The sequence below is a fragment of the Mytilus edulis genome, chromosome 1, assembly GCF_963676685.1.
Source record: "Mytilus edulis chromosome 1, xbMytEdul2.2, whole genome shotgun sequence".
NCBI lineage: Eukaryota > Metazoa > Mollusca > Bivalvia > Mytilida > Mytilidae > Mytilus > Mytilus edulis.
In genome coordinates, this window is record NC_092344.1 from 118,945,640 (window position 1) to 118,971,420 (window position 25,781).

At 31.9% G+C, this 25,781-nt stretch overlaps 1 protein-coding gene across 2 annotated transcripts; it reads right to left on the minus strand.

Annotated features, from left to right (window-relative positions):
- Positions 1-1,587: 1,587 nt before the first annotated feature.
- Positions 1,588-22,323, minus strand: LOC139502967 (EF-hand calcium-binding domain-containing protein 14-like). Of its 2 annotated transcripts, none has more exons than XM_071292646.1 (16): positions 22,089-22,323; positions 19,688-19,857; positions 13,877-14,004; positions 11,175-11,288; positions 10,519-10,635; positions 10,189-10,245; positions 9,851-9,943; positions 8,875-9,042; positions 8,006-8,113; positions 7,197-7,298; positions 6,252-6,396; positions 5,889-5,990; positions 5,181-5,249; positions 4,235-4,429; positions 3,356-3,393; positions 1,588-1,817 (listed from the first exon to the last, which is right to left on the minus strand). In XM_071292646.1, exons 1-15 carry the CDS (start codon positions 22,223-22,225, stop codon positions 3,359-3,361), a joined length of 1,740 nt encoding a protein of 579 aa, XP_071148747.1. In that variant the 5' UTR covers positions 22,226-22,323; the 3' UTR covers positions 1,588-1,817; positions 3,356-3,358. The 2 variants fall into 2 exon arrangements, with proteins under 2 accessions (XP_071148747.1, XP_071148738.1); XM_071292637.1 differs by lacking the exons at positions 19,688-19,857; positions 22,089-22,323 and adding exons at positions 14,309-14,454; positions 15,791-16,068.
- Between the last annotated feature and the right edge of the window lie 3,458 nt (positions 22,324-25,781).

Here is a 25,781-nt window from a genome sequence, read left to right on the forward strand (position 1 = left end):
CACAATCAAGGGAGTTTAGATCAAAGAATTGTTATAAAAACAAATTGGAATCAAAAAAGTTTTTGTTTTGAAATATAAAGTATTTTTTGCATTGCCAATGGATTTAGACACATGATTTTCAACTTAAACCAGTCTTCTACAGTATCCCACCTTTAAACCTCTTTAAAAAAGAGCTGTGTTGACCAATAACACAAAATAACTATGGCTTTCTCCTATTCAAAAATAACTATTTGCATATCATAATTAAAATCTCCAAATAACTTCCAAATTATAATCTGCATACATATACACAAAAACATATTTGTTCCTCAACATATTTTTATTTGGCACTCATTATAAATGACAAATTATGAGAATTACTTCAAATTGTAGGATAATATTTCACTGGGGTCTTACAATGATAACACCTTGTGTTTTTACAATGTGCAAAATTTCTTCAAACATATAAAATAAACTCATAAAAAGAAATAACACATGAATTTGACATTTTGAGATAATCTCAAATTATACTACTAAGTGGATTGACATTACAAGTACATCATTTTTTATTTTAATTTCCTATTGATACAATATAATATAAACATATTGAAATACTGTGTACAGCCATACTGACTACAATAAACATGTGTAATACTGTGTACAGCCATACTGACTACAATAAACATGTGTAATACTGTGTACAGCCATACTGACTACAATAAACATGTGTAATACTGTGTACAGCCATACTGACTACAATAAACATGTGTAAAATATATATAAATGCAGGTGCATAATGACACACAAGAACATGTAACAATTTTTTTTGTTTATCAAATGAAACGTTGTGAAACTAAAGCTTATATATTTAATTATTGGTGAACCTGTATATGTAAATTGTTTAATAAAATTAAATTATCCAAAAATCTTTTCAACAAATGAATACAATATATCTAAAGTGAATCTTACAATACATTTTTACCAAGTAGAAAGCTGACAGTAAACATATGCTCCCCAAACTGCACATTGATGGATGATCCCTTAATATTTTATCTGGAAAGCATTTGTTTAAAACTTTTCTATTTTGTAACAGCGACAATGAACTTTGGTCTAATGACCTCAAATCTTCCCCTTCTTTATATCCCCTAGTCATTAAAGTTTCATTTTTTCAAGCGATTGAAACTGAAGATTTTATCCTTTCACATTGTTTAAACATTTTTTGTGTTAATGATAGTAACCTTGAATTAACCTGTATTGGCCTAAAATCAATAAGTTTCTTCTCCTTTCCATTCAGTTGGTATTTGTTTACTTTTAAATAAAGCATAGGAAACTCAATATAAAATCTGAGGATTTTTTTCATGAACAGATGGAGGATTTAGGCACTACTATATTGTCCTGAAACTTTTGGTGAAAAAGAGAAATCTACAGGGAAAGTAGAAGGAATATAATTTCAATCTTTTTTTCGTTGTTAAATTAATTCTTGGATTTTTTACTACAAAAGTTGACAAAAAACAAAATATTAGGTTTGGGATAAACATATTAAACACTAATGGAATTTGTCAGACCTAATATTTCGTTTAAACAACAAATAAACATGAACAATCAACATTTCTTTGGAAATCCATTTATAACTAAACCATCTAATAATAACTCCTTCCTTTTTTTCAAAACTTCACTCTGTTTAATGAATAATTTATAATGTCTTCCATTTTGTTCTGATATGTTGGATCTCCATTGTTTATCACAGATAATCTTGTAAGTATTTGTCGTCTGCTCAGATGACATGTCCTGGAAAGTTAAAAACTTGGATGGTATGTCATCTGCTCAAATGAATTAAGCTGCAAAGAAAAGAATATTACATCACTAGGTGTCATTATGTCAGATGGCATATTCTGGAAGGACTGATAAACAGGACTGATACAGAGAAGAGTCCTTGCCAATACACTAGTATATAATGTCCGTATACCAACTTGGAATACTGCAACACTTGACCGATTGATGTCAAACAACACTCGTTTTTTGGCATTGTCTTGTCAGACTTTATCATTTATGATGCAGCCTTTTCCATGAACGCCTATAATATCCAGTAATGGAGGACATATTACATTACTCCAAATTTTTTAACATCATTGATTTATTATAGAACAGATACTACATTCATACACCATGCAAAATTTATGTGATTTTTTGTCGAGCCTTCGACTTTAGTCGAAAAAGCGAGACATAGCGATCCTACATTCCGTCGGCGTTGGCGTCCACAAATATTCACTCTGTAGTTAAAAGTTTTTGAAATTTTAATAACTTTCTTAAACTATCCTGGAAATGTACAAAACTTGATCAGAAGATAGTATCCAGAAGTAAATTTTGTAAAAATAAAATTCCATTTTTCCCGTATTTTACTTATAAATGGACTTAGTTTTTCTTCCAGTTAACATTACATACAGTCTGCAGTTAAAGTATTTAAAACATTTTTAAGATTCTTAAACTAACCTGGATTTTTACCAAACTTGGACCGTATTTTACTTATAAATGGACTTAGTTTTTCTTCCAGTTAACATTACATACAGTCTGCAGTTAAAGTATTTAAAACATTTTTAAGATTCTTAAACTAACCTGGATTTTTACCAAACTTGGACAGAAGCTTCTGACAATCAAAAGATAGTATCGACAGGAATAATTTTATTGATTTTTTTCATCATTTTTGATGAGTGTGTGATTAACAGCAAAAGTAGGCGAGACACTGGGTTCCGCGGAACCCTTACAAATTTTTTAGTATGGTTATAACACACCATTTTGTAACTTAATATCTGAGTATATATTTCATGGACAAATGTCTTAAAATGTTCATGGATAAGATGTATAGAATGTTGTGCTCAATACACTAGTTTTTTTTTTGTTCTGATCTGATGATGTCTGGAAAATTGACAACTATCAATTCAGTCATATTTGGTTTTTATTTCATGAATGTAATCATTATCCTCCCCCCTTTTCCCCCAAACAAATTAAATTGTGTATCCCAGATATTTTCCATGTAATTATTGGAAATTGTATCAATATCTGATATGAGCAGTAGGTATGACAAAACCTACAATTGTCTATCTCAATTCTATTTCAAAGGTGTAACTCTTGACTAATGTAAAAATCATAATCCATGTTGATCTCCCAACAAACCTAATTATCTATGACCTTTGGCATAAAATTCTATACTCCATGATATAAAATAATGAGAGCACCGACAATGATTTTTTAAAATATTATTAACTTTAGTAAAATAAATTGGCTAATAAGCCATTCTTTAGCTATTAGTATATCATTCCCTTTTGCTAAAGGAGTTTTACTTGACTAAACACACAATCCTATCTATAACAAAACTTACAACTCATCCTAAGTCTGCTAATCTTTGTCTTTCATCCCCTAAAACAACAATAAACACTATGACATGTTATCTGACAAACAGACATCTATCTGTTTTGAAAGTGCATTTCTTTTAATCGTGTGATCCATGAGGGTGTGTGAGGGACCTTTTCCCACTAATAATTCCTCGAACATTCTAATGAAAATGCAACCACCCATATTTAATTAATTGAAGAGCATCCCAACCTTGAACTGATAAATTTTGAAACAGCTCTATAAAAACAACTTCAAGAAAAAAAAAATGAGGAATGTGTCCATGGGACCAGATGATACCCCTGCTTGCATATGGTATAAAGGTATATAGGGACATAACTGAAGATTGGTAACAGTGACACTACTCAAATTTGTACTTGATCTGAGATTTGTGGTTATAAGCATTGTGTATAAGTTTTATAACATTTGGTTACGGCAAACAAAAGTTAGAGTTACAAGTCTCCCATTTCAGATTTATCTGATTATATAAACTATCTCTGGTATTTTAAGAGTGAAATACTTCATCCAAATTTGTATGTGATCTGACAAACTTGAGGTTCTAATAAGCCTTAATTGTTTCTCTCACATTGGTAACAGTGCCAGCCATCTTTCACACAATAAGTTAAGGAATGATTTAGGATTGATTTTGATTTTTCTTAAAGATCCTTGAACTTTGAAGGTGCAATTCTGGCAAAAACAAAGCAATGAAGAGCCATCACAACTTTGATTTTTATCTGAATTAGCCATTAGATCCAAATTAATCTTTATCTTCACTTGAAATATTTGGATCAACAGCAAATGTTATCTTCATCCAGACTGACCTAACGAGACTGTTCAAAAATAAAAGAAATATCCCATCATTACTAACCTGAAGGGTATGGCCTATAACCCAAAGCTATCTTTAACTCATTTAAATCTATTGAGCCATTATGGTCAAAATCAAATTGTTCTACTTCTTCTGGGGAAGGTGGGTCAGGCATGTAATCTCCTAAAGCCTCTATCTCATCTCTATCAATTACTCCGTTTCCATTCTGATCCCAACGATGTAAACCAGTTTCTAAATCTACAATATCATCAAACTCAGTTTAACAGATATGGTAAGACGTTGAAGCAGGGGGGACAAAAATCCAACTTTTCCTGGCCATGACCAATTAACCCCTTTTTTCATTGTATCATTTTTCATGTGATAAATTGATTCAGATCAATTTTGTACAAATTTTTTTGTAAAGGAAATAATATACTACTTGTTTTTGTGTTTTTTTTCCCTTCTATATAACTATTGTTTACTTGTACCATAAAAACTACATATTAATTCAATGGGTAACTGTGGATCTGCGTCAAAATCGTAATTTGTCATATAATCTTATAAGTTAACATCATAATAAACATGAGTACTAAGTTTCCAGTTTAACTTCATGGTAAACTACCTTACCTATAAAACTCTCGACACAAGTAAGACTTGTCTAAATGTTATTTTGATAACTAAATGCAAACATCAAATAAAAATTACAATACTTTAACAAATAAATATGCAGAACATTCAAATTCAATGGCCATGATTGAAGTTGCAGGGCAGAAAAATCTCCATAAAAATGACATGCCCATGCTTATACAACTATTTACTTAATATCATTGACTAATCATGATTGGATCCCTTAAACTGACATAATCTAAATTTAAACAAACTATCTAGTTGCTTGGAATAGAACACTTAAGTCTGGACTTAGTCCAGGTGAGACAAAATTTTAAATCAAAGAGACTTAAATAATGTGATGTATGAAGTTAATTACAGACAGTAGAAGCTTTATACATACCTTTCTCACTTTTCACCAGCTTCATGTGGATAATTGGACGAGGAGTAGTTGTTAATTGATCTATTTCATCTGTAATAGAACCATAAATATATTGAGTTTTATACATGGATTCAATATTATTCCTTAGATACCAATTTCTGTGGCTTTTGTTGGTAGATTTGAACCTCAAATTTAGATGTTTGAAGAAGTAGAAGTTTTATATAGGCTTGTATGTACACTTCTGTAAAACCACGAAATCAAATATCCAGGAAATGATAATTTCTTCTTAATCCGCAAAAATTGGTACCAACAACAATAATTGAATTTGCAGTTTCTTATAATCTCATTGGATGTTGCATGTGTACTAATTCTTAATATTTGGATACATAATTTATTTTATTAGTTGCTATTTGGCTTTGTACTAGCTGTCAGTAACTGGGAGTACTCTAATATCTGTACTTTAGTGATTTTGTTGTTGTAGGAATGTATAAATACTCTGCCATTGTCTGGTCTGTGTTTTAGTGATTGTTTTTTTCTGCTTTGAATCAATCTGATGAGTTGAGCCTTTTTGACTGTTTTTGGTTTGTTCATATTTTGTGCCTGTTAGCCTCTGTCATAGGTTAGAGAGAGTTGGGAGCCTGCAAACATTTTTAATCCTGACACATTCTATATGTACTTGTCCCAAGTCAGGAGCCTGTACAAAGATGGATCTAGTTATGTCACAATTACCTGCTTTGGTTTGGTTGTCTACATTCAGATTAATATTTTCTGCCAGTGGCAAAATTGCCAGATTTGGATCATCAGTGTGCAGAGTGACATTATCCTTCAAACCTTTAAATAATATAAAATCTTGTCATTCTTATAATTTAATTACATTTTTATCATTTGTGTATTACAATAGTGTCATTACAATTTTGTTGAGGCTCTAGTACAACTGAAACAGAAAAGCACAATATTACTCACCATAGTTGCACTTCTTTCCTTGCTTAAAATAGTGTTTTTCAGATGTCTTTTTCAGTCCAGAGATGAAAAATAATATATATTTTTACAAGATTCTTGTTTATTATTAAGAGAGATATTAAACATACTTACCATACTTTGTTTCTAAAATAGAAATGTACTGTTTAATTCCTTCTACAATTCTCGTAAGACTTGTCAGTGAGTTCTGGTTTAAGATAAACTTGTGCATCAATGTGGAAACATCATGTGAAAGACGATCCATGGTCTTGTTCAAACTCTGTGAGAAAAAAAAACAGCATTCAATGTGACATGATTATATATTGAGGAAGAAAAGGAGATAGGGTCATAAAATTTTTGAATGAATTTTATAGAACTGTTTTTGGTTGTTAAAAAAAATGTGTTCCAATTCGCTTTTATTTTCATCATTTTGTATAATTTAACACATTATTTTTTTGGAACCAAATATATACAGTGAATGCACAGAAGAAAAAAATTTCTTAAAAATATGTAATTCTTCAAATTAAAAAAAAAAACAAAAACTTTTAATTTATATTTGGATGACTAATTTTAACTATAAAACAAGTGTACATAATCTTTCTTGTGAAAAAAATCCTTTACATTATCAAAATCTTTATAAATATACAGCTATTGAATCATTGTCTTCCTGTATACTAATTTACAGGTATATTTTGTATGCAGCGACCTTAACAATGAGACCTTAGTAACTTTTTTTTAGTATATATGCATGCATTTGTTCAATAAATATAAAATATTAGGTAAATGTCAGAAAAATATAAACTTTTTTGTATGAAGCTGAGAAACTGTGGAAGGGTGAGGTTCTTCAGAGCCCTTCTCCAGTTTTGCGCCGAATAAAAAAAACTGGTTGTAGTATTAATTTGATAATATTAAAATTACAAGAAGTTCTTTTTATATAACTTTAGCAATAGGTTTTTTTACAAGGAATAATGCATCAGACTGAAATATTTAGTTCTTTTAACACTGCGCTCAATGTTTCCTAGCCCTTAATGTGGTTGAAATCCAGACGTTCATCCAATCCTCTGTTTTTGGCCTATTTACCTCAAGTCTCTCCAGAGCATTAGTTTTAAACTCCATTAAATCATCATTATCTCCAGTGGCTGGATGACTTGGCTGTATTATATCTGAGTGATCAGCTTTCAACTGTTATTAAATAAATATACAACTATCTTATAATTATAAGAAAGGACATAAATATTTCATTTCATAGTAAAATTATATAGAAAGGTTGATTAACATAAAACTCCAATATATATGACCAAAATTGTTCAAAATAATTTCTGGAACTCAACTTAGCATTATATAGTAATTTTGTAGTTAAATGACACAAAGAAACAGCCATAAATTACTCAAGTCAAACAAAAAATGCATTCTGTTTATCTTTTCAGGTATATCTATTCATTATTTACCTGTGTAAGTGTATGGAAAGAAAGCGATTTTCAATTCGTATAAACTGAATTGTGAAGATTTATCCTCAGTACAACCACAATGTAAGAGACTGTATCAAACAGAACTTTAAGGTTCTGCACCATTATAATTTAAACTATCCATATTTATATAAAGTATACCTGTGAATGTGTGTTGTATGCTCACCTGTAAAAAGTACTAGTAAAGTAAGAATTCTTTTTTGGGGGTTTATAATGACATCCATTTTCACTGAAAAAGAACACATTTTTATTTAGGGGAAAGCTGAAGCCTGCCTTCTAGATGCGGGATTTTCAAGCTGAGTTGAAGACCTATTGATGGCCTTCAGCTGTTTTTTGCTCTTTGGTTGGGTTGTTGACTCTTTGACATATTCCCCATCTTCAGTCTCAATTTCAATTGTATGTGTGAATGTGTTATATGCTTACCTGTACAAACTGATCTTTAAGATTCTTCACCATAGAAGTTACATTATCCATATTTGACAAAATACTCATCAGGGAAGAATCACTTGTATCTTCTGTTCTGTTTGGCATCTATAAATAGGGTAATACATGAATAGTTAAAAAAAAAACCAAAAACATATGATACTCAAGTCTTAATTTCCTTATGATCACAACTTTGTTTATAAACAAGAAGTTGTCATGCTAAGCATACCACTACTTGTTATTTAAAATACAGAAAAAGAAAGGTGTCGTACATATTCTGTAAAGTGCTCAAAAGGTTAGAACTTATCACCTTTACCTGCTGACAAAATATTCCTGAGAAAAAATTGCAAGAAAATATTTCTTTCATTCACCATATTGAAAATTCAGAGTATCAGTAAACTAGAAGTATGTGTCTGACAGATCCAAAAAATATTCATAATTGTCAAGTTACTAATCATATATACCGGTATATGAAGTCCTTATTTTAATTAGTCCATGTGAAAAAAGTTGCAAAATATTTGTTGGACGAACAGATGGACAAGTGATTAGATCCCACTCCTAAAGTAAGTGTGTAACTAGATGGACAAGTGATTAGATCCCACTCCTAAAGTAAGTGTGTAACTAGATGGGCAAGTGATTAGATCCCACTCCTAAAGTAAGTGTGTAACTAGATGGGCAAGTGATTAGATCCCACTCCTAAAGTAAGTGTGTAACTAGATGGGTAAGTGTCAACTGTTTATTCTTATGATTTGTGTTATTCAGTCATGGTACTTTACACTCTAAGAGAACCATACATCACAATAACTCCGTACTTCAACTTTTTGATCAGATTTCATGAAGGGGAGAGTTAATTGTTATTAAATGCCTACCATTTCCTGAACTAGCTGCTTGACTTGAGTTTCTATTTGTTTCTGCACATCCTCTGGTATCTGATTGAGGGTACCAGTTGTACCAGTCCCAGCTGTACCAGGAGTGAGTCGCTGTAATAGCTGCTGCTGAATATGTGCTGTACTGTTATCCAACATCTCAAATTTAATCTATATAAATAATTTCAAAATGTAGCAAAAATTCTATGACTAGCACAATCAAAGCACTTTAAAAACCTTTCATATAAATATTGATCAGGTAGTCTATTTATTATAGAGTTCTGTATGTGTGAGTCACCAACTTTGACTGACAAGACAGTGTTTAGTTCAATAATATCTATTTATTATAGTGTTCTGTATGTGTGAGTCACCAACTTTGACTGACAAGACAGTGTTTAGTTCAATAATATCTATTTATTATAGTGTTCTGTATGTGTGAGTCACCAACTTTGACTGACAAGACAGTGTTTAGTTCAATAATATCTATTTATTATAGTGTTCTGTATGTGTGAGTCACCAACTTTGACTGACAAGACAGTGTTTAGTTCAATAATATCTGTGATCATTCTCCTTTACACCCTGTTTATATGTGTGTCTGTGTTGAGGATCTATTCTTATACTCTAATTGCTCAATTCTTGCTTTAAACTGCCTTGGCACATACAGGCTGTAGACACAGAATTTTTAAGTTGAATACTATCCATTCTCTGTTAAGTATATGTGTGTATGCAAAGATTAATTTAGGTCAATTTCTTTTCTAATGTTTTTAGGTAGCGTTATATTAGTATGTTGGCATTCACTATTCAAGTTTTTTTGTATGTGTGAATCACCCAAGTCCGTACATGTATGAGAGTATGGCTGTAAGGTATAGTTGTAAACTTCTGCGTTATTTGGTATCTAATTGAGAGTTGTCTCATTGGCAGTCATACCACATCTTCTTATCTTAATATTAAAGAGTGTGAGTTTTGGAAGAATACTGACCTGATGACCATTCAGGACAAGGTCCATTGTGTCCATTCTCTTCCATAGTGTCATGTTTAATTCAGCAACTGTCTGCTGTAATGACTCCACTTTCTGATAAAATAAACTTCAGATTAGGAAACATTTGTTGCATTTAAACATATTTTGGAATTTTTTAACTGTTTGTTTTTCATAAATTTATTGTTCACGATGAAGTGTAAAAAGAATTAAACGAAAAATAACTAAAAGCATATAAAATGTAATGTTGCTGTTTTCATGTTTGCAGTGTTTCTTTTATCAGTTAATAGATGATAGTATTCATTTCATAATTTTTCAAATATAGCATAGGGAAATCTAACCTTTGACCAGTCTTCATTATTATCCTGAACAACTGGTTTACTTTCTCTGTCATCAGACTGAAAATGAGAGACAAAGACAAAGTTTCAGCTGTAAAGATTATTGACATTGTTTTTTTTTCTGAAAATAACTTATATGAGTAAACAGAGTTCATAAATATGTGAATTTAAGTTGAATTCCACTACTACATTTATCTTTTCCATATGGACATTTTAGGATAAAAATAATCTAAATACTTCATTCAATTACATAAGTGCTTATAAGTTGCATTTACCTCACTTATTGACATATTTCCATCAAATGAAATTACAATATTATATGTCAAATTTTACCTGTAAATTCTTTTCTGTCAGGTCACTTATTTGTTTTTCAGCACTCAGTTTAAATGTATTCAATGCCTCTAATTGTGATTTCAAATTCTGAACTTCAGATCCAATACCTGCTACAGACTGAAAAATAAAAATACCATATTAAAATGGTACTACTAAGAAATCCCTGAGTTAAACTTTATCAGTTATATATAAACTATGTTCATTGAAATCTTGTATGTCTACACACACGAGCATAGCAAACAAGTTATGAACTATAGACACCATAAGAAGGAGCCAAACTAACATCACCATCCAAAAAGGAAAACTAAATTTATAAATTTTTTGAAGTTAAATAAAAACAAAAAATCTTGATTATAGAAAGCTTAATTATCATCAAGGTAACAATGATGAGTGTTTTTAAATTAATCAATTAAAAGTAATTTAACAGATCTATGGATATTTACTGAGTGATGTCTTCAGTGCAAAAGGCAGACACAATAAGTGCACCTTTCCCTATTTACACATCAATGCCGAGTTCAACACACAACTATTTTCTAGATTGTTATGATAATAGAACTGGAATACTGTACAAACCTGAAAGGTAATAGGTATCTGTGAAAGCTGTCAACAAACAACCAATAACTTAATTGATATTATTTTAGAGCTGGAATACAAACCTTAGAGATAATAGGTATCTGTGACAGCTGTTCCAATTTCTTATTCAATTCATCCTGTGATTTCACTGTCATTGCAGATTTTATAGAGTCTGATGATTTTGTCAAAGTGTCTATCTGTAATACATAAATATACTTAACGAGAGTGCACAAGCTGAAATGTCTTGCCTTCTTCACAAATCATTGATATCAACTTAATAGTTCTAAATATAAAGCAGATGAACCATGCCAGGCAGGCCTGACAGCTAACAATTCTTTCATACAACAAATATAGTTGACCTATTGCTTAGTTTAAAAAAAACCAGACCAAAACACAAAAAACTTAACACTGAGTAATGAACCGTGAAAATGAGGTCAAGGTCAAATAAAACCTAAGTGACATAGATCATAAAATATTTCCATTCACTAAATATAGTTGACCTATTGCATATAGTATTAGAAAAGTAGACCAAAACTCAGAAACTTTACCTTAAAGTCATATGAAACGAGTTGGTGGTGAAAAATAATGTTTATCCAATTCTTGAACCAATGCATGTATATATCATAAACTTAGTCCTCTGTGCACGATTTTATCATTATTTTCGCAAATATATCCTATAATCGTCAATTTTTTCTCTCTCTGTTTGTTATGATTTAAAAAAATATGGCTGCTCATTAAATGCCGTGTTTTGAAGCCGAGTTTTAACGATTGTCACCTTATAGTAAACAAATCACAAAAAGCATGGGTATTGAGCACGTGTTTAACATGTATACTCAGATATTTGTTTATTTCAATACAGATCCATGCGTATTGCGATTACCGGATTTTTACGAGGAGGGTTACGCTCGGGTCACTATGCATACGGAAAATATGTCGGCGAATTGCTTCCTGGAAGCAAGCAATTAAAAATAAGTAAACTTCTTCTAAATGTGGACAAATTAAAGAATTTTCCTCAGAAAAAAGTATATGTACATAAGTTGTATAATGAAAACTATCCATTTAGTTATAAAAAACATATGCATATTTTTTTTTAATTTGAGGTTTCTTATGACTTATAAACCTATAGCTTAAAGTATCTGAGATATGGACTTAACCACCAAAATTAACCTTTGTTCACTGATCCATGAAATGAGGTCGAGGGCAAGTGAAAACTGTCTGACGAGCATGAGGACCTTGCAAGGTATGCATATACCAAATATAGTTTTCCTATTATTTATAATAAGAGAGAATTAACATTACAAAAAAATCTCAACTAGTCACTGAACCATGAAAATGAGGTCAAGGACATTGAACATGTGACTGAGTCACTGACGGAAATTTCATAACATGAAGCATCTAGGCCTTCCACCTTCTAAAATATAAAGCGTTAAAGAAGTTAGCTAACACCGCCACCAGATAACTATCCCTATGTCGAGCTTAGGCTTGTCAAAAATATTTCTTTTAATTTTCAATGTTTTTCTCTACTTTTTTAGCTGGTACAAAAATATAGTAAGGTTTCTAAACTTTTAGGAAACGCTTTGTCAAGAAAAAACAGAATTTTGGAATTTCATTTCAGTCATTTGCATTTTAAATCAGTCAATACCATCAAAATTACCATTTCTTGACCCTTGATCCTAAGTAGAAAGCTATCTTAAGAAACAGCAATTCAAAAAATAAATCGAACAATTGCTTCATGGTCACTAGCCTATTAGTACAGAAGTAAAGTTTGTTGGCAAATATGACTGGTAAGAACTTTTCTTTTACAGCATTTTAGGTGTTAACCAGGTGCTCTGCAGGGCGCAGCTTTAAACGACCACAGTGGTCGAACCCTAAATTGTTGGGGCAAATTTGGTCACAATATTCAAGCTTGATACTGTCTGAATTTGGATTGTGATCAAATTTTTGACATAATAAAGGTTTTTGTCACAAAATAAATGTGGTCAAACATCTCAAAAATCTATTGCACAATACTGTGCAATTGAAGATTTCCTCTTGAAACTTTTCCAAATTCGAAATTTGAAAAATTTTGAAAAAAAATATGAATCCCTTAAAAAAATTGTAAATGAAAAATCCCCCCCTCCCCAGTGGCGGATCCAGAACTTTTAATAAGGTGGGGGCCGCTCCAGTCATGATTGAGTGATTCCCTATGTAATCAACCAAATTTTTCTCATGAAAGGGTGGAGGGCTGGATCTGCCTATGCCCCCCCCCCCCCAGCTTATTGAAACCCCCCTTTAAGCAGTAACCCTTTAAAATCACATCCTTTCCTTTGTAGTATGGAACCTTGTACTACAATTTCAGAGAGTTCCATACCTTTGAACACAAGTTATTGTCTTGAAACTAGAAAAAAAATTGTTTTTGGCCCTTAATTCTTAAACTTTGGACCCATAACCACATAAATGAATCCAAACCTTCTACTTGTTTTAAACATTGTGGTACAATTTCAGAGCAATTGAAATACTTATACACAAGTCATTATCCTTAAACTAGAAAAATGCTTGTTTTGGGTCCCTTATTCCTAAACGGTTGGGACCATCATCCCCAAAATCGACCCCAACCTTCCTTTTGTGGTATTGTACCTTCTGAAAAATTTCATAAAGATCTATTCACTTAAACTAAAGTTATTGTCCGGAAACCAATGTGTCTTGATGATGCAGACGATGGCATCATACCATTATACGATCCCAATTTTTTGCGGTGATGACTCATATAAAAAAATGTTGATGAGCAATTTGACATATGTTTTACCTGATCATCTAATTTAGAAAACTTCTGTGAATCATCAGATTTGACATTTTGTAAAGTTGTTTTTAATTCATCAATCTGTGGCTGAAATTTTCCAACTTCTAACGTACTGTCTTTATTTTTTTGTTCCACTGCAAAATAAATTGTACAAAAATTTCCATAAAAATTTCAATTAACAAAGATCAATTATTTTTAAAAGCAATCATGCATATATGTATTTTTAGGAAACAATTCAGAACAATGCAGACCTTTTTTCTTATGATCATATCACATTTACAAATTATCTTTTTGAAAGTGCATGTAATATTTGCCACTGGATAATTAGCAAATATAGATCAATCATTGTGCATAATTTTAAGCAACCTGGAAAATAGACTGTCCTTCACACAAGTGCAAACACAAACCAATCATTTGCAAATACAACCTATCTCTTACCTAATATCAGTTTATCCTGTAAAATTTGAATGCTATTTTTCATATCAAAATGTAACCATATCAATCCAGAAGATATGATTAGACATGTTCCAACCATTAAGAATATCATTGCTGTTTTACACGATGTGCAGGATGACCTTCCTCTACTACAATAGGTAAGCAGTTTAGCATTGCTTGCACAAAATACTTTTATTTAGATAGAAAAAAATATATGCTTAAAAGCAGCATTGATTAACAGGTTAAGTTAATAAGTGTGGAAATATAAGCATAGCAGCTATCCTGCATAACAATGATGTCAAATTGAGTAAAAAGCTTTTTTTCTTTCTGTGAGATGGAGTTCAAACCTTTTGAAATTTTCATATTTTTATTACTCTTTTAAAAATTTCCTTAGAATAAAACTATGTATTGTCAATTTTACTAAGAAAAAAGTTCCTTTATAATTCCAGTTAAGACATGTACATTCATTCAAATTTAAGGCAATCACTTATGGTTATAATTTTTTTTGGATAAATAATTGTTTCAGAGATTGGTCCTTTGAGAAATAAAGAGGATTAGGGTTCAATCTACAAAAATGTAGCTAGATATTTTGTTTTTAAAGAAGTCATTTAAGCAAAAATGGCTTTATAAATAAACTTTTCCTTAAATGTGCAGTAATTTAATCCCTCAATTGAGAAATTTCAAAGTTGAGTCTTTTCATTTAAATAGGCACAGAGAAAATGGAACAACGTCTTTCATAAAGAACTATATTTTTTTAGGGTGTTTAAACATAGAAGCCATTAAATTGTCTTTTTTTTTCTCGAAAATCTCCACAGGCCTGTAACTTGTAAAAGAATAAGATTATGCTATTCCTTCATTGGGAAATTTGCTACATCTTTTATAAATAAATAGGTGTCATCTAATTTGCTGCATCTTTAATTAATAAATAGGTGTCATCTAATTTGCTGCATCCATTATATATAATCTTATTGAGGTATATTTACTCATTTGGGAACTAATTCCACATATAGCATATTGTCCCCAACATGATTAATGGACTTAATATTAAACTTTTTATCGGCAACCTCGTTTTTGATTTCAATGACATAATGAAATTGACAAAATCTCAGTTTGTTTGTTTTTGTTTGTTTTATATATAGATATCGGGTGGTTGTCGCTTTGACATATTCACCATTTCCTTTCTCAATTTTATATATATATATATGTTATAGGGGTCACCCAATTTTTCCTTAGAATAGTTTAAAATTCACTACCAAATTCATATTTGCCTTCATTTTTAATTATTGTCACCTTTTTTTGAAATTTTATATATACTTGACAACATTTCCTTTCAACTCTAGTTTCTGCTGTTATTGTTAATGATTGAAATTATAAACTATGTTTAAACCCCAAAAAGTGTTTTATTTCATTTTGTCTCTGGAAAGGGAGTACTTGCAAGGAACGATATGGAAATATCTGAAATTCGAAATGTTAGTCTACACTAACTTTCTAAATAAAGTCTTTTGTGCAGCAATGCTAAACTCGTCAATTTCTGATGATTCGCTTTCAGTGCGAAGAAGTTCGTGACCACTTTTTGATTTGCGGCGAACTTTCCCATTACAAACTAATGCGTCTAGTTCTCGGCGTTTTTTCATTTTCTTTGAAGGTTGGAATTCTACGTTAAGTTTATTTTGTGGCTCCATCGGCCTGTTTCAGGGAAGTCCACATGAACGTTGTTTTTTTACTTGACAGGTTCCCGGAAGTTAATTAACTGAACAGTAGTTAAGATGAGATGATGTATGAGCTTTTCCATTGGTTAAAATATTTACCGTACATATTGTAATGTAGGTACTAACTAAGTTTGTTGGAATTTTTAAGTTTTAAATTGTACTAATACAAAAACATGATATCTTATAATGATCAAAATTTTAACTGAACAGAGCAAATACAGATTCATAACTAAACAAAATGATATACTATAGATTCATCACAGTGCTATAGATTGACTCACTTTAGATTTAAATGATTATGTTTCAGTATAGAACCACAGGTTTAATTCAGAATAAATAAATTTGGTGTATTTACTGTTTTCTGATTGGTTAAAATTGTTAGTTTTATTTTCAATGTTGTCAATTTTGATGGCGACACGCCCACTCTGACGTTGTGTATTCATACGCCAACATGTGTGTACGTTGTTATTGTTAATATAAATAATATAAAAAGTTCTTTAAGCCTTGTTTTTGATAGAAATTTATTTATAATGAATGGCAATAATCTATTTTGATTTTATTGAACCATAAAACTAATTTTTGACTCTTCACATTTTACATAATCCGCTTTGCGGATTATTCAATGGGAAGAGTCAAAAATTAGTTTTATGGTTCAATAAATTCAAAATAGATAATAACCATTCATTAAATAAAGATACTGGAATTTCTTTTCTAATTAATTGTATGGAATTTGTTATTCTATTATCCTATTATTGGATTTTCTTAAAAATAAGAAAACAAGAACAGATAGTTTAATTATGGCAGTGACCGTCAAGGGAGTAATTCCTCACCTAATTTGTTTAATTTAAATATGATTTTAAATAACAAATAAACAAAGGCTAATGTTAGTTGTTATCAATATGAAACAGACATGAATAATTTTAGGTATGCTGATGCTGTGTGTACAATAAGCCCATCGATTGCTTATCTTGAGAATAATTGACTGAGGAATACTTTTGATACTTATTTTAATGTCAACAAATTTATAATAGAACCAAATTTATTCATGTACAAATTTATTAGATTTTGTTGATGAATTAAATATCTTGGACATATGGTTTGTACTGTTGTACACAGTGATGATTGCGATATAGAAATTATATTAAAGTATGTGCTGGAAAGTTAATATGCTGAAGCAGAAATCTTTCAAATGTTCTTTAAGTCTTATTGTATAACTGTCTATTGTGTATCTTTGTGGCATTTTAATATTCTGTTCTGGTTTTATAGATATAAGAAGATGTGGTATGAGTGCCAATGAGACAACTCTGAGGGGCCATCCAAGTCACAATTTATAAAAGTAATAAACCGTTCACAGAAAGACGTACCACATTTAGGGCGATCATATACACTTTTCTGACTCCTGCACCTGACCAATCTTTGCAATTGGTACTCATTGGAAAAGGAGTGGTTGGCAGAGAAGCAGCAGATACAATAAAAAGTATTTAGGTTTGATTCAGCAGGTGATCGACGACATCACGAACCTGAGCATGCTATGTATACAAATCAATGAAAACCACCGAGGTAATTTCGTGAAATTGAGGTCAAAGTTAGGTGACAATGACTGACTGACAAGGGTTATTGAGGTTAATTTCAATTCTTAACGTCAATGAAGCTCCTACCAGAGAAACAAAACACATTAACGAACATAACATACGTCAGAACGACAACCAGGCTTACAAAAACATAAATTTAAGGTCAAGTAACAGTAAATGAACGCCGTCTAGCGGATTCCGCGAAATATTGCGACGTTTTGTACGAATTACGTCCCTTTGACCAGATTTTGCAATGTTAAAATTGCACCCGGCGACTTTTCGATGGGACAACGTCAACGGTAAATATGACGGAAAGTATGTTACTTCTAGGAGAATGAACTTGTTTTTCTAAAATTAAAAATTGAAAATGAATATGAAAACAGTCACGAAGATGATCTTCAAAATGAAAATCAGGTGTTTAAATGGCGTCAGGGACGTAGGGTGGTAGAGTTTGTATATCTGCCGACCAGTTAAAACAAGTGTGAAAACTGTTGCTCACTACTATTTCTACATAATTGGGATGAGAAAAAACAGTGGTCTCGAAAGTATTCTATATGTAGTATGTCAAAACTGTCCTTACAAAAACCCTATATTCACTGGGAAAATTAAGACATCGTCATTTTACGGTCCTTAACCAACCACAAGTGAACTTTTGTTAAAATTCGTTTCAACCACCAATAGTTTTAGGAAGTATACGATAAGTTCTAGGCCAAATGTGGGTCATGTTTGATCAGTAGAGAACTAGAAATAAGTTTTAATCGATAACAGTATGTCAACAAATCAATATTAAAACATGTGAGGAACTCCCCCCTTTAGCATGTCTACTTAAAAGCTTTTGATGTGAAATACGTCTTGTTTATTTAATACAAGTAGTCTTTAAATTTATGTTTTTGTAAGCCTGATTGTCGTTCTATCGTATGTTATTTTCGTTAATTTTATCTTTCAGAATGATTACTTGGATTCTGTTAATCATGACTTCTACAAATCTAAAGAAAAAATATAACCCGAATAATTCAGTCGTTATATTCCGCTGATCTACGAAGGCTACATTGTGTGGGAGAAAATCGGACACGGAAAGGGCTTGAATTATTCGAGTTAGAAAAAATACTGCCGTCTTCGTGTTTTTCGAACAAATACAGGAAATTTCTTACTCTATAAATTTCTATTTCACATATACATTCTTTTCTGAAATGAACTGACTGAAAAAAATGTTAATAAAGCTATACCTAACGCATGTCTTCGTGAAAGTTTCATAAAAATGATTTAAGGATGTCAAGGACGTATAACTAACCTTGAGGATGTATTTAGGTGAGGTTAGGTGAAAATTAATAAATCAAGAAATTAAAATTGATACTATAAGCCGGTAGAGTTATCAAAAGTACCAGGATTATAATTTTATACACCAGACGCGCGTTACGTCTACATAAGACTCATCAGTGACGCTGTTATGGATAAAAATAAGCTAAAAATATTGATAGGTCATGGACCTCCTTTTCGAGATATTTAAGATTTAAAATATGGCGGGAAAAGGCTGACTCGGACTTTTACCTTATATTTGCATTGGTATTATTTGGGTCTCAAAACAAAACAAAGAAAATCAAGAATCTTCTAAAATTTTGTTAAATAACCTTTCATGAGCTTTTAAGTCTTATATGAACAAATAAATGGGTGTTATGGGGCAAAATATTTTACCTTGCATTGTATGGAAAAACACCAAGGAGTCCGAACATTTGACACAAATTCCAAAACCTCACCCAAGTACATGAGGAGTGATTACCTTAATCCAATCCCTTTATGCAGAACAAGTTAAGAATGTAACAAAATCCAGATTTGATACCTTGGCAAAATGATGGTTTATTGAGAATAAAGATATATAGATAAAATAGTGTTTACCGGATCAAGACCGTATGTTTCGAAACTATAAAATCTTAAAATGAGTGTTTACCAGAAGCCTGGCTCTATGATGAGTGCTTACCAGAAGCCTAGCTGGCTCTATGGTGAGTATTTTCCGAATCCAGGCCCTTTTAATATTTACCGAATGAAGGATATATGATAATAATTTATAATGCAGGCCATTTATAAAGTACATGAAATATGTTTACCAGAATCCAGAGTCTTTCTCATTTCACCCAACTGTTCGTATAACAACATGGTTAATACTCCAAGTAAAGTCAATAAACTGATCATTAAGACAACAGCTATAATCTTTATGAGGGAACACAGATCACATACACTAGTATTAGGCTGTACATTGTAAGATTGTGTCTTCTTTCTGAAAATAAGGGATGTAATATATATTAAAATGAAGGAATCTATGCATGTAATACATAACAAAAATAATAAAATTCGGAGGACACTATTGGACCATTATCAGACATCGTATTTTCCGCATATGATATGATGGGAACCAAAACCACTCAATTATATGTTTCAGACACATACTTCATGTTCAGGTTGACGTTCGGTTGCTTTATCTGTTCATACTTTGATAACCTGTACAAGCTAGAGGCCTACATCAAAATTAGAGAATTTAAACAGGAATATTTTAAACGTCCCATTTCTGATTTCCAAACTTGGGTATTAACGTGATTATAGTTGTAATGGATCAAAGATTCAAATTAGTCTAACGAGTCATAGGAAGCTACTATTTTATTTTGAGGGGGAGGAGGGCAAGGATGAAACATTTTCCCCTGCAAATTTTTAAACTGCTTTTTTTTACCAAGTTGCACATCCTGTCTTTTGTTTTTATGTAAACTCCTGTCCTGCTTTTTTTCAAATTTCATCGTAAATGAGGATGTATTAAATGATGGCTGTTATAATGACTGTTCGTTCAAGCTTGTTAATAATTCATATTTCAGCATCATAATAGTTACTGAAACTCCGATTATTTAGGTCTATTACTTTTATAACAGCTGTGACATGTCACCCTACCCGAACAGATTATTACGACTCTGGCCGGCCGATCGTCTTTTTCTCGTCCACGGTTTGCCGCGACCATGCAGGAAACGGTTTCACTAACAAACTTGCGATTAAGATTGATCGTAAGACATGAATAATTCAGTATTGTTACGATAAATCTTAGTTGGTGCTATCCCACAACATCCCAGTGTCATGAAACAGAAGTTCCAAATGGAAAAAAAATCTGCAATATTATTTCCACTGGAACAAATAAACAAAAATCTTTCTATTAGTGTAAAATAGCATGCGGATCGGAACTAGAACTGCAGTCATGCCTGAGTGTGTGTGGAACCAAGTCTACGATAGTCGATGTACTTAAAACAAGTCTATCAGGCAACATTCGTTAGAAGGGTACGTAATTCATTAAACATTTATAATGATGCAAGATAAGATGCACAATAAATGAGACAATGTCCGTAAGAAGGGTTTACAAGTATAAACCATTTATCTTTATGATAGGTAATAGTCTTAATGAAAACTTAATGAAGGAGACATAGACCAAGCTATCGTAAATACTATGTATCCTTCAGAAACTAAAATTGGTCACCCTCTATAGGCGGGTCCAAGGGAAGAGGGGTCGGGGGGGGGGGGGGGACCCCATTTTTGTTGGAAAAAATTTGATTGATTATATAGGGAATCACTGAAGCAGGACTGGAGTACCCCCCCCCCCCCCCCTTTTAGGTCAGCGCCTCTCCCTTATGAAAAGTTCTGGATCCGCCACTGCCCTTATTGAATCACGCGATCCCTGTTTTGTTGCCAATCACCTCATGTTTGTCTTTTTGAATATCTGAATACAGATTAAATAGAAATTTTAACTTTACTCATTTCTTTCACGATCGACATAAAACTTTCAGATAGATGTTTTTTCGTGATACTCTTTAATTCTCCTTTCCAAAGTCTTTACTCGAAAATTTAGATCTGGAAGTTTCTTCTACTGTTTAGTGTGTCTTCAATATCAATCTATCCGTCTTGGTGAATGTGCAAATAAGGGGACCGTGACAACCATTTAACTTCAACATTCAAGGGGGTATGTTTTTTTGTTTGAGTTTGATTTTTTTTCTCTCGCAAATCTGGATTCAGAATTTTATCCCCTAATTGAACCGAATATTTTTTCTTATCAATGGGTGAATCAGAATATTTTTTTAAGGGAAAAAAACCCATAAAACCCCCCTTTTGAAGTCAAATGTCGTTCCCTTACTAGCCTCAGATATGAAATATAAATGTGAACGATCAAATTGTAAGATTGTTAAACATAAATCCCCAAAATTTATCCTCGTTTGCTGAATTCGATAAATTAATTGAGATAAACAAGTATTTATTTTCAAGTCGAGACATACAGATTTAGCTCAGAAATCTCTTTATAAGAATATTTACGGTAATATAGAATCAAAGGGCAAATAACTTTTGTTTATCAACACGTATCAGTCCCGTGGGTCATATCTGCTATGATACAAGATGATACAATAAATGAATGATTATTTACAATTTATTTCAAGATTGCTCTTATTTACTTTTATTTTTCCATGGTAAATGTTATGCACATACCTTTTAATTGTTTTTTTACCCTTCAGTGGTGGTAAATTCAAAGGTTCCTGGTCAGAATCCGAAGAACCATCTAACAAATTCATCATTATATCTTCCCCTTTCCACGCTCCGTTTTGTTTCATTTTTGAATAGTCCATTACCTAACAACTAATATTTGCATGGACCAATAACAGATTTCTAAACTTAGTTTTTTGGGAGTTTTGAAGTTGGTACGTCACGTGTCAAAGGTTATTGTGAAAATAATCAAGGGAAACTACTATAATTTTGAGCTGATTATTTTCCCGCAGTTTTCACGTGAAAATTCATGCTTCTAGTTTTTAAATGATTTCAGTACTGTCAAAAAACCAAAGTAAGCGAACTTAAATTTACTGTAGTTATAAGCTGTCTTTTGTTGATGTGGTGCATATTAAGTGTTTCTAATTTCTCTTTTTTGTTAGTTTCTATAGATTATACCGTTCACGTTTTTTCTATCTGTTTGAATGGTTTTCAACACTGTAATTAGGTCATTGAATATTGTTTGTATTGGTATTAATATTGATTTTGTTATCAAAAGCAAACTGAATATTATTGTTATGTTCATTCATTGATCTACAATCTGTCGATACCTGTTTCTTAATTGGCACTGCAAAGGCTACGTCATGCTTTTCTCCGACTGTTTATGACCACGTTTACACTAAATCCATTCGATGTTGGATGTGTACTGATTGATAATTTAGTTTTAGTTGCATGATTTTTTTTATTTGTTGTTAGTGGCTTAAATTTGAACTAGCTGTCAGTAACTGCGAGTACTCTCAGATCTATACTTATACTTGTCTTTTTGTTGTTGTGATGTACAAGTACGTACGTACCCGGCTTCGTCCACTTGTATTTGTGTTTTTATCCATCTGATGAGTTAAGCCTTTATCAACTGATTTTCATAGTTCCGGTTCTTATATTGTACTGTTACTGTCCCAGGGGAGGGTTGGGATCCCGCTAACATGTTTAACCCCGCCACATTCTGTATGTATGTGCCTGTCCAAAGTCAGGAGCCTAGCTGTAATTCAGTGGTTGTCGTTTGTTGATGTGTTACATATTTGTTTTTCGTTCATTTCTTGTTTGAATTGTTATACATTGTCATTTCGGAACCTCAAGTTATAGCTGACTATGCGTTATGTGCTTTGCTCATTGTTGAAGGCCGTACGGTGACCTATAGTTGTTAATTTCTGTGTCATTTGATCTCTTGTGGAGAGTTGTCTCATTGGCAATCATACCACATCTTTTTTTTATATTTACACTGGTCATTTTGGAGCCCTTTATACTGAGGTATTCGGTGGAATTCCAGGATCCAATCGTGTTAAAGACCGTACTTTGACCTATAAACGACGAAAACGCAAACAACAGTACAAAAAAAAACAACCCACAAACATTTAAAATATTTTGTTTTGTTTACTCAAATCATATCAAAAAGGAATGACGATGAGACTACTCTTCGAACAGATTTTATCATAATGCTAGCAAGTTAAAGATTTGGTTTGCTTTCCTACTTATGTTGTTTGCAGATATCAATCTTAATTGCAATGTTTGAGCAAACATTACTACAAACAAAGCAAGCACACCAACCAAACCTGTAACTTGCTAGCATAAGGATAACAGCTGTAACAATGCACTGACTAACACACCAAACACAGCTGTATATTTATAATTTCTAAAGCTTGTAAATAGTTATCAAAGGTACCATAATTATAATTAAATACGCCAGACTCGCGTTTTGTCTACATAAGACTCATCAGTGACGTTCTAATCAAAATAATCTGTACAACTGTGTAAACACCAACACAACACACACGGCTATGTTATGTATCATTTACAGAGCTTGTAATCTGTACAACACTAACACAACACACACAGCTATATATGTATCATTTATTACGTGTTAACACAACACACACGGCTATGTTATATATCATTTACAGAGCTTGTAATCTGTACAACACTAACACAACACACACAGCTATATATGTATCATTTATTACGTGTTAACACAACACACACGGCTATGTTATATATCATTTATAAAGCTTGTAATCTGTACAACACTAACACCACACACAGCTATATATGTGTCATTTATTAAGTGTTAACACAACACACACGGCTATGTTATAGATCATTTACAAAACTTGTAATCTGTACAATACTAACACACCACACACAGCTATATATGTATCATTTATTAAGTGTGTTATTTGTACAACACTAACACAACACACACAGCTATGTTATATATCTTTTACAAAGCATGTAATCTGTAGAACACTAACACACCACACACGGCTATGTTATATATCATTTACAAAGCTTGTTATATGTACAACAATAACACAACACACACAGCTATGTTATATATCATTTACAAAGCTTGTAATCTGTACAATTATGAATACAACAAAACACACCTGGCTATATCATTTATCATTTAAAGGCTTGTAATCTGTACTTTCTAGTTTGCACAGTTGTAAAAATTCGCACAATGTAATTTCATGTTCCATTTAAAGTCATATTTTGTGTTTGTCGTGGTGTTATCCATGGACTGCTGTTTGTCTGATTTACATTTTTTTTTAATCATCGTATTATCTGGGACAGTTTAATCCACATTCTCATCATCATGTATCATTTATGGAGTTTGTTATCTGTGATCATCTGTATAACACTAAAACAACACACACGGCTATGTTAGATATCATTTACAAAGCTTGCAGTAATCTGCACAACACTAAAACAACATACGCCTATGTTATATATCATTTACAAAGCTTGTAATCTGTACAACACTAACACAACACACACGGCTATGTTATATATCATTTACAAAGCTTGTTATATGTACAACACTAACACAACACACACGGCTATGTTATATATCATTTACAGAGGTTGTAATCTGTACAACACTAACACAACACACACAGCTATATATGTATCATTTATTAAGTGTTAACACAACACACACGGCTATGTTATGTATCATTTACAGAGCTTGTAATCTGTACAACACTAACACAACACATACAGCTATATATGTATCATTTATTAAGTGTTAACACAACACACACGGCTATGTTATGTATCATTTACAAAGCTTGTAATCTACAACACTCACGGCCGTTATATATCATTTACAAAGCTTGTAATATGTACAACACTAACACAACACACACGGCTATGTTATGTATCATTTACAAAGCTTGTTATATGTACAACACTAACACACCACACACGGCTATGTTATGTATCTTTTACAAAGCTTGTAATCTGTACAACACATACAGCTATATATGTATCATTTATTAAGTGTGTTATTTGTACAACACTAACACAACACACACGCCTATGTTATATATCATTTACAAAGCTTGTAGTCTGTACAATACAACAACACACACCTGGATAAATCCTTTATCATTTAAAGGTTTGTAATCTGTACTTTCTAGTTTGCACAGTTGTAAAAATTCGCACAATGTAATTTCATGTTCCATTCAGTCATATTTTGTGTTTGTCGGGTGTTATCCATGAACTGCTGTTTGACTGATTTACATTTTTTTATCATGGTGTTATCTGGGACAGTTTAATCCACATTCTTGGTTTTGTCATGCTGTTGTTTGTGAACTGTTTGTAGATTTGACATACTTGCTTCACACGAGGTGTTATCCGTGG

What these genes read in the sequence shown, in the direction of transcription:
- LOC139502967 (XM_071292637.1), bottom strand. Translation starts at nt 15,987, where the DNA reads ATGGAGCCACAAAATAAACTTAACGTAGAATTCCAACCTTCAAAGAAA. An exon ending in TGACAGAAAAGAATTTACAG is followed by an intron (nt 10,246 to 10,518) that starts GTAAAATTTGAC and finishes TCTCATTTTCAG; the next exon opens with TCTGATGACAGAGAAAGTAA. An exon ending in TTAAAGATCAGTTTGTACAG is followed by an intron (nt 7,299 to 8,005) that starts GTAAGCATATAA and finishes ATTTAATAACAG; the next exon opens with TTGAAAGCTGATCACTCAGA.